Below are 11,264 nucleotides of genomic sequence, written 5' to 3'. Positions count from 1 at the left end.
TCAATTGCTAGTGATCCTATAGTACGAATTGATCGTTCTTTAGCGTTTCAAATGCTCCAATTACTTGTCTATTTATATTAAAAAGCGATTAAAAGTGATAAAACGTGAATATAGTCCTTGAGTCGCCATCTGGCGATGCAAACGGAAAACATACCTCGACAAACTTGGCCCAATAGCCACAGATAGCGCCACTATTACTATAGTGCAACAAAATTATTTTATTAAACAATTTAGCAAGCAGTTGCTGAAAATACTCTGAATATTGTATAATATATATTATTCATGGGTTAAATGTATTTTTTACATTAAGTTTATTATCATAAAATAGTTTTGTAATATAATATAAGAAGTAATGATAATTTATGCAACTCTTCGTTGCTAGTGATCCTACAGTATAAATTGATTCTTACTTTAGCGTCACACATTCTTCAATTACTTATTTACTCATGTTAAAAAGCGATTAAATGTAATAAGACGCGAATATAGTCCTTGAGTCGCTATCTGGCGATGCAAACAAAAATCATACTTCGACAAACTTGGCCCAATAGTCACAGATGGTGTGACGATCGAAGGAGAAATAAGTACTGAAAATGCAAGGGTTTCGTAAAATGGCTACAACTCTGTTAAAAATCATCTCATTTTAATGCTGTTGCGCTTATTTCAAATGGAAATGATTGTGCTTTTCGATGTTTTAAGCAATCAATGATTAACTCAATTTTTATAGGCCAAACGCCACCTCGAACACTAGGGACTACTAGAATTTGATCGAGATTAACAATAAGAGATGATTTTTCACATGTTTTTTCACATTTTAAAACATGGTAAGAAATCATTGTTTATTAGATACATTACTTTCACATTTCTTTAATTCTTATAATTTACACGATATGCGTAGCAGTTACATTTGTTACATAAAACGAAAAAATGTAATTTATTACTTTTCTAAATGTTTAATTTAAACGATGTTTAGTTGTTTAATTTGGATGATTTGTAATAAATTCTGGAAGAAAGAACGCAGCTATTCGCTCATATTACTTTGTATGTAGTTAATAATTGTATTACCCTGTTACAGGTAATACGATTAGTAATTACATACTAAATAATATAGATTGCCCAGGTCTCACCACGTGGAGGTTGCTGCGTATATAGAGACCTACCCTAACCCTACCCAACCACCCTCCGTTTACATAGATTTTGATTTACAACTTTCCTAATATACGACTCAGCAACGATCGTGTTTAGATCGTTGTTCGAAGAACCAACAACCATTCAAGTTTTCAGAAGAATCTGCCTTGAAAAGGCTAACTATGACAAAAGTCAATGTAAAATGGAGTACAAACCTACCTACTTAAATTCTAATTATTCCTACCTAAACGAGCGATATTGCACTTAATAGTAATATCCTGCCTACATAAAAGCTAATGTTAAATTACCAGAAAAGCCTACCTAACTAAATATCTAATTTCATTCACATCCTACCTAATAGAAATGTCTAGAAAAATATAAGAAAACATTACATGTTTCCTTTTTTTTCGATGATCGGTGCCACGAAGATTGTCCTGAAATATAAACTGTAGATATTAAATGCAATGTCATGTTTAAAAGCCTACCTAACTGAATATCTAATTTCATTTACATCCTACTTAAGAGCCTACCTAACTAAACATCTAATTTCATTTACATCCTACCTAATAGAAATGTCTAGAAAAATATAAGAAAACATTACATGTTTCCTTTTTTTTCGATGATCGGTGCCACGAAGATTGTCCTGAAATATAAACTGTAAATATTAAATGCAATGTCATGTTTAAAAGCTTACCTAACTGAATATCTAATTTCATTTACATCCTACTTAAGAGCCTACCGAACTAAACATCTAATTTCCTTTACACCCTACCTAATAGAAATATCTAGAAGTATACAAAGAAACATTGTGTTTCCTTTTGTTTTGATGATCGGTGTCACGAAGATTGTCCTGAAACATAAAGCGAAAGATATTAGACACTATGTCATAAATCTCACCAATTTTCTCTCTTGGCTATATAGTATCAAGTTCCATTTTGAACTTCTCACATTCCATTTTCGATTCCTTTTCTTTGCGCTTATCTGTAGTTCCAATTTAAAGTGTGCATACACACATACCCTAAAACAAAACCTATTTCATGGATTAGTAAACCTAGAAATAAAAATTTAATAGCTGAAAATAAAATTTGTTAGTAGACAGAAATAAAAATTGTGCACGATCAAACTAGGTATTTCATGTCAATCACAATAACACTGACACCGGAAAAATAAAATTTTAATTCTTTCTTTATTATATAAAAATTGAATTTCAATTTTATATCATATATTATTTAACGAGAATATACAAATTTAAAAAAATTTTTAACATCATTGATATTGGAATAATCATATTTTACTGGATTTAATCTAAATTATTTTTGCATCCAAAAGTAAACGATAACTACGCGATAATATAGACTCAACCCGAAAATTTATTATCGATACAAACTATCGAATTGCAGCTTGCGTACTTTTTCGGTACGAGTCTTTTAATTTTTCATTAAAGTACGCAACGGTCGCGAATCAACTTTGATCGATGCAAAGAACTTCGAATATTTATAAAATAAATACACTACTTTGTTATACCAATTTTTCTATAAATCAACTGCGCTTGAAAAAATAATATATCCCGTAGCAAACTTAATAACGAATACCCTCTATTGTAGAAGCTACAATAATTGGTTAAACTTATCATCATCGTCGTTTTACTGGCACCGTACCAGAATTATTATACAAATACGTCAAAATGGGTAATAAATATGTATAATTCGTAAAAATTACATTTCAGATACGATTCTACGTTTCAGCAGTATTTTCAGTTACAAACGCTCGACTTGCGCGACAATTGCAATTTCTTTGCAATATGGTCCACTACTCAACTATGCAAACAAACGCGTGAGTGGACCGTTCTTTTTTCGCAACTCTACTTTATTAAATATATAATAATAATAAAAAAATACTCCCGAGCAACCAAACATGGTGCTTTCATATTCGTGAAGTTAACTGATCAAAGTATGAAAAAAATTCTCAATAAAAATCGCGCGAGGTGCTTCGTTATACGTAACACTAATATATATAGTAAAATGCAAAATAAAAAGACTCCCGAAAGCAACCACGTTAGGGCGCTTTGTAGATAGCTCGCAACGCTAATTGAATACCGTGCACCAATGTGTGTTAAATAGTACGCAACGCTAACTTTAATAGTCGAGTGCAGTCATTTCCGACTGCGGGGAATCACATGTTGGACAGCTGATTCAGCTGTTTTGTGATTCCAACGGTGATTCCAGTGACAATGTTTTGGGGGTTACGTGATTCGCAACACTAATTGAAAAAAATACGCGAACCGTTTTCGCGTCGCGTCGTTGATTCAAAGCAACCCGATCAATCGATATCGCAACGCTAATTGAAAATACAAATACAACCGCGTTCAATATTCGTCGTTCGCAACACTAAAGGTAATCGCGATCGGTGAGTACTCATTGGTAAGTACTCATCGAACGCAACACTATTCTAGAAATAAATGCGATCTGCATTCAGATCTCGCAAAATGAAAAGCAAGCGCGCTCGATATTCGTTCGCAACACTAATACAAACTATAATTACTACTTGTACAGCTAATTTCGATCGCGATTGGTATCTGTTCGCAACACTAATTGAAATCGTGACGATTTATCGTCCGTACGATTAATTGCAATCGCGATTGGCATTTGTTCGCAACACTAATTCAAATCGTGTCGATTTATCGTCCGTACGGTTAATTGCAATCGCGATTGGTATTTGTTCGCAACACTAATTCAAACGCGATCGTTTCTCATTCGCAACGCTAACCCAAATCGCGATCATCGTTTGTTCGCAACCCTAATTCAAATCGTGACGATTTCTCGTCCATGTATCTAATTGCAATCGCGATTCTTTCTCATTCGCAACGCTAATTCAAACCGTGATCCTTTCTTGTTCGCAACGCTAATTCCAATCGCGAATTGCCCAATATCATTGGGGGAGGAGGTGCCACGGCACGCGTGGTACACGCAAGTGGTACACGCTAGTGTACACGTGCCAAACAAACTAACTACTATACAACTACGTGCGAGTACAGTGACAAAATAGTAATAGTAATGACTGTCCATCCTCGGATAGATACATCCGAAGATGGATAGCCATTCGTTGCAGCCCACTCTTGAGACAATTTGTCTAGGGCCTCTTCGGCTTGTCAGCCTTTTCTCTCTTCGGGCGGCATTGCCCGATCTGAAACCCTACGTTTCGCGAAAACCGCGTGCAACACGCGTGCGACCGTGCAAACGATTCTGGAGATCGTTGGTCGTGCAATGCACGCGTGAAGAGGAATTTCGAGCGTACGTTCGTTTCGCGGCCCTAATCGACGCGACCGCGTCCGCGAACAATTAAAGCAGAGAAATCCGAAGAATAGAAAGCAACGCTAGATGCAAACGATATTCATCGTTTGCACCAGCTTCGCTATCAATTCTTCGAATTGTCCTACAGGTGCAGGTACGTCACGCGAAAACGCGCCTACCCGAATTGAGAATGCGACGACCTGCCCTGGCCCTACCTAACCGTTCTTAGCACACATACCAGAAGGTAAGTTACCTGACCTACCTAGACCTATATTTAAAAAATGGCAAAACGCATTCTCTCAAACACATCCACTCCACGGTTCTCATTCATAACGCCCGGGTGCAACGAGCCTAACCTAGGGAGGCGTCCCCGGGACGCCTCCGACACCCGAGCTTATCAAACATACACACTCTAAGGGTACATACCAAGTTCCTGAAATTGTCTGACAATGGCTGGCGACCATTGCGTACGTGTACTCGTAACGATCGTAAGAATTTATCGCGTGGCTCTTTTAGGAGAGCAATCGTCGCGTGAACAAATGTCACGTGAATGTAATAGGAAAAGTTAAGTCAATAGAGATAGGTATTGTCATTGATAACACGACGTAGTCATATTATAAGAATACAGAGTATTCTTTGATTCGTAGTCTCTTTGATATATTTTCGCGAACCGACGCAATTCCACAGCCTAACCACGCACACATATGTGGAATTACGTCGTGCACGATACGCCAGCGCATTGTCAGACACTCTTATGTATTATTATTATTAATCTTACGGACTAAGAATTCATCGTGCCCGTTGCCTTCGCTCGAGCAAGTAGCACCTGGGCACTTGAACGAGTTCAGGCAACGAACACGGAAAAATCATGCTGAAAATCCTCAACTAGAAACGTCTGATTAATCTATGTAGTGTCTAACGAGATAGTATTCTTTCGTTCTGTTCAAATGACTCGACTTTTTATTTGTGAAAAATCAAAAGAAAATTGAAAAATTCTACTATGCAAAGAAGTTACTCGTATAAGAATTATTCGTAAGAAAAAATTGATCAAGAAAATCTAAGATAAAATATTTAATAATTGAAAATTTTTAACAACCCTTGGTCGATTTCGTCGTCAAAGTAAATTCTTTGAAAGTTGGAAAATTGTGTACAAATTTATTACTTTGACTCGGAAATCTAACCATCGCGAAATGCCTTCTTGTATACAAAATGTGACATAAAAACCACGGATAAACGTTAATACTCGAATCGTATTCTAACGCGAGACTCGAACAATATGGAAACTAATCGAATATTCGATAATATCGTTTTCGCGTAATACTAATCGCTAGAATTGCGAAGTCGGAGGGTATCCGACTTCTTCGCTACATAATTATATCGCGGTATAAAAAACGCGGTATACAAGAAAGCCCTATAACCTGATCTAAGAAATACGTACAAGTAAAACGAGAAATATCATTGCTCGCGAGTATATGGTTAATATACTCGCGTTCACTGTACTCGCAAAAATCGACAAATATAAATACAACCGGTCACCCGTGTCGATTCGGACCTTTTATCCTACGACATGATTGGGGACCGGAGGAATACAAAATTGCATGCGACTCACCGATCGTAAAACACGAACAGGTGAATACCTCGGCAACGTGTCATCGTAGTAGACCCAAGGTGGAGGATCTGTAACAAAAAAAATCAAAAAACGTGACGATCTGTTTCTAAAGTTTCAAAATGGTTTCAATTTTAGTACCGACAGATAGGTACTTACGTTGTTCGCTGGTGGAGCCCCGCCCGATGTCCCAGCCAGATGTCATCGTAGAAGTCTATGGACCCTGGAACTAAAAAAATCACAAAACAGATATAGTAAACTACAAGGGCTGATATGCATGCATTTAAGAACAGTGGCGATAGATACTTACGTTGGTCGCTGGTGGAGGACTGCCCGAGACCCTTCCCGAGTCTGATGCACTGACTCTAATACCGGTGACGATTCACTTTAGATATTACGAAAAGAAAAAAAATAAACTAAATTAGCAACGCGACCGAGTATCAAAGCCGGCGAACAAAAGTGATCCTATTGACGGGATTGAAAGAGCAAAGAGAGCCACGGTGCTCTCGAGAGAATTTACAATACGCGAGAAACACTGAATCTATATCGCGTGGACCTAAACTCTGAACGAGACTCTACTCGGAGCCACTTTGCTCCGGAAAACATTGCAAATCTACGTGTTTAAACAAACACTGACTCTACTGGCCGCATTGCGCGCGGCCGTTTAAATTGCTGAAAGAAAAGATGGGAGGAAGGGAGGAGTTGTTTATCGAGTGTTTGTAAAGAAAATACTGCTTGTTCTTAATGGTTCGCACTTTGTCGTGCCAAGCATCAAATCCGTTCAATTGTTTATTATTCAATAGAGGGTTTTCGTTATTAGAGTTGCGAACATGTTCATTCTCGTCGAGAAATACATATCGCGATTTTCATAAATATTGGAAAATTGATTGCAAAGATCAAAGTCGATCGGTTGTAACTCGTGTTCGAAAGACACGAAAATACGCGGCTACGCGTAGAAAAACTCGCATCCGAAACGCGTACGCAAACGCAATTGCGACGTGTTCGTAGAGATAATTTTATGCAACATCGATTGCATTATGTACGAACGAAAAATATTAAAACACGACCGAAATCCAGTAATATACGAGTTATTCCAATTATCAAATTATTACCCGCATCGAAATCAAAATTAGATTCGAATTAATCCATTCTTATTTGATTTTTGCACTGATCAGACAATTAAAATTAAATACACATATACATACGCAATGAATAAAGAGAAATATAATCTGTCGTTCTTACTACTTGGAAGATTTTACCATCTGTACCCTGAAGTGTCACAGCGTCCATCAGTAGTGCGACACCACTGCTACAATTGGTAATCTGTAACAAAAGAAACTACAAATGTAAAACACATTTATCGACATAAATATTGTTGTACTATAAATAAGCAATAAGTGAAGTCGAAATATTTTACGCAAAATTACAATTTAATTCGGAGATGCGGTTTGATTTATATAGATCTGCACTTCACAATGAAGAGAAAAAACACAAAAACAATTGAATTGTTTCACTCGTCAAATTCGAAAAAGGGAAAAAGCACGAAAACTATGTAATTATTTCACTTTTATTGATTAAATTTATAAATAAGAGTGTATTAATGTTAGAAGAAACACTGATAGCAAGTAACGAAAGCATTAAGAATGATTAGACACGATTAAATGTTAGAAAACTAATGCTCCCTTACTTCCATGCTCGAGCGTCTCTCGACACGTCTTATCCTGTCAACTGTTACGAACTGAATGCGCGACCTTCCACCGTAAATCACTGAATTCCGCTTGAAATTCGGAAAAGGGAAACAGCACGAAAACTATGTAATTATTTCACTTGTATCGATTAAATTTATAAATAAGAGTGTATTAATGTTAGACGAAACACTGATAGCAAGTAACGAAAGCATTAAGAATGATTAGACACGATTAAATGTTAGAAAACTAATGCTCACTTACTTCCATGCTCGAGCGCCTCTCGACACGTCTTATCCTGTCAACTGTTACGAACTGAATGCGCGACCTTCCACCGTAAGTCACTGAATTCCGCTTGAAATTCGGAAAAGGGAAACAGCACGAAAACTATGTAATTATTTCACTTGTATCGATTAAATTTATAAATAAGAGTGTATTAATGTTAGACGAAACACTGATAGCAAGTAACGAAAGCATTAAGAATGATTGGACACGATTAAATGTTAGAAAACTAATGCTCACTTACTTCCATGCTCGAGCGTCTCTCGACACGTCTTATCCTGTCAACTGTTACGAACTGAATGCGCGACCTTCCACTGTAAGTCACTGAGTTTCGCTTCAAATTCGGAAAAGGGAAAAAGCACGAAAACTATGAAATTATTTCACTTGTATCGATTAAATTTATAAATAAGAGTGTATTAATGTTAGACGAAACACTGATAGCAAGTAACGAAAGCATTAAGAATGATTAGACACGATTAAATGTTAGAAAACTAATGCTCACTTACTTCCATGCTCGAGCGCCTCTCGACACGTCTTATCCTGTCAACTGTTACGAACTGAATGCGCGACCTTCCACCGTAAGTCACTGAATTCCGCTTGAAAGTCGGAAAAGGGAAACAGCACGAAAACTATGTAATTATTTCACTTGTATCGATTAAATTTATAAATAAGAGTGTATTAATGTTAGACGAAACACTGATAGCAAGTAACGAAAGCATTAAGAATGATTGGACACGATTAAATGTTAGAAAACTAATGCTCACTTACTTCCATGCTCGAGCGTCTCTCGACACGTCTTATCCTGTCAACTGTTACGAACTGAATGCGCGACCTTCCACCGTAAGTCACTGAATTCCGCTTGAAATTCGGAAAAGGGAAACAGCACGAAAACTATGTAATTATTTCACTTGTATCGATTAAATTTATAAATAAGAGTGTATTAATGTTAGACGAAACACTGATAGCAAGTAACGAAAGCATTAAGAATGATTAGACACGATTAAATGTTAGAAAACTAATGGACCCCTTACTTCCATGCTCGAGCGTCTCTCGACACGTCTTATCCTGTCAACTGTTACGAACTGAATGCGCGACCTTCCACTGTAAGTCACTGAATTCCGCTTGAAATTCGGAAAAGGGAAACAGCACGAAAACTATGTAATTATTTCACTTGTATCGATTAAATTTATAAATAAGAGTGTATTAATGTTAGGCGGGACACTGGTACGAAGTAATGACAGTATTAGAAATGATTAGACACGATTAAATATTAGGAAACTAATGCTCACGTACCTCCAGACTCGCACGTCGCTCGACAGGACTTGTGTTGTCAACTGGTACGAACAGAATGGCGACCTACTATTGTTAGTCACTGACTTCCGCTTGATTTTCAAACGAGAAAAAATTACGAAAACAATGTGATTGTTCCACTCGCGTTTGTTAAATTTATAATTATAAATGTATTAATAGTAGGCGAAACACCACTAGAAAGAAACGAAAGAATTAGGAATAATTAGACATGATTAAGTATTAGAAAACTAATGCTCACGTACCTGCTCATTCGCGCGTCTTTCGACACGTCTTATCCCGTCAACTGCCACGGATTGAATGACAACTTACTACTGTAAGTCACTGAATTCTGCTTAAATTTCGAACGGAGAAACATCACGTAAACGATTTAATTGTTTCATTCGCGTTGATTAAATTTAAAATTAGTGTATTAATATTAGAAATACGCATCTTATTTATACATTTATGCAGATTAATAGTCGGTATATGCGTAAATGTTAATAACAATCGCATTTAGGAACGAACATTCACCGAAAGCGTTTACTTATGCAGATTTTGCAATATTTGGATATGTATTTATCACAATTATTAACTGTCGTCATTGGACCATACTTTTAATAATTATTAGCAATTTCCTATATATATAATGACTTAAAACATCAATTTATAATAGATATGTTTCTTATATATTGGTTGTCTATGTTACAATATTACGACATATTTATTCTTATATTTTAAAAAACTACAATAGATGCGTAAGCTGATAAACTCGGCATTACTCGCGACGAAAGATTACTCTGTTATGAATTTATTCGTTTTGCCTCTAAAAGCTTTGCTATACTATGAAGTTAGCTTTGAGAATAGTCTACTCACCGCTAGATGGCTGTAACATGTAACATATTTTCTGCCTATAGAATAAAAATAATTCACTATTTTTAGATTTACGATATTTAATATTTAAAATAAGTTATAAATGTTTATGCAATATATCTCATAAGATTTTTAAAATGAAATAATAAAAGAATACTTATCGAAGAATAGGGGTTACATTTGGTACGCCTTGTTCTCCTCAAATGACATGTATTGAGTGACACGTGTGTGTACAACACATACCATTTCGTCTATTAGACACGTGTTATTCGAATCTAGTATAGATATTATTTAGTAAGAATAGGATTTATTTGGAATGTGACTTGAATTTTATTCACGTTTAAGCTTACTCGAAATAGTTTTATTAATTTTTCACATGGATCACGTAACTTGACAGGAAACGTAGAATTTCATGAAACAGTGTACATCGAAATGATCGAGCTCTGTACAAAAAAACGAATGTTAATTGGCATTACATTATTGGGAGGGTTAGCTTTGTTTTATGTGTCATTTTATAGCCATTGTTTATTAATTAAAATTGCTAACATTGGTGAATGGTAATATTATAATTATTGTGATTATATTTCTTTGTATTATAGGTTAACCGTTTTGGTATTAATCGTTGAGAGCCACTGGACAGACAGCTCTAACAAACTTTATCTGGAAGCTTTGGAAAATAATACAATATGTATTTCGGGGGAAGAGTATGAAATAACTTCAGAGTGTCATCCTTGTACTGCTTTTGAGATAGCGAGCAAAAGTATAGATGTGTGTATTCGTGCACGGTATAAGGAAGTGTTAAAATGTAAAAGCGGTGAGATTATAACAAGAAGGTAAATAGTTCTATTCTTTAATTTTGAATGTAGCCACACATATTGTTATTGGTAAATATTTAGTATAATAATATATATACTTTAGTTGCGACAGGGTAGCTTGGTTAGAAGAGAGAGCATTTTGGAAGTTCGAAGCACTCATGTTTATTTTGGCCATTAGTTCTTGTATCAGCGTTTATTGGAGGGAAAATGTCCTAAGGCAAAGCATAATCCGAAAAGTAGCCAGACAACTAAGAGCCAGTGTGTAGCTAACTTTAAAGGATCAATTTTTTTTATTTCTATT

At 35.9% G+C, this 11,264-nt stretch overlaps 1 protein-coding gene across 1 annotated transcript; it reads left to right on the top strand.

The window, feature by feature from the left end:
- The first annotated feature begins 10,416 nt into the window (after positions 1-10,416).
- On the top strand, positions 10,417-11,229 carry Jtbr (jumping translocation breakpoint protein JTBR). The gene is made up of 3 exons (XM_076320613.1): positions 10,417-10,636; positions 10,748-10,981; positions 11,067-11,229. The coding sequence occupies exons 1-3, from the start codon at positions 10,581-10,583 to the stop codon at positions 11,227-11,229; spliced, it is 453 nt and encodes a 150-aa protein (XP_076176728.1). The 5' UTR covers positions 10,417-10,580.
- Positions 11,230-11,264: the final 35 nt, after the last annotated feature.

This window comes from Ptiloglossa arizonensis, chromosome 9, assembly GCF_051014685.1.
Source record: "Ptiloglossa arizonensis isolate GNS036 chromosome 9, iyPtiAriz1_principal, whole genome shotgun sequence".
NCBI classification, from domain to species: Eukaryota; Metazoa; Arthropoda; class Insecta; order Hymenoptera; family Colletidae; genus Ptiloglossa; species Ptiloglossa arizonensis.
The sequence above is the reverse complement of the archived record's forward strand: the minus strand, read 5'-3'. Positions and strand labels throughout refer to the sequence as shown.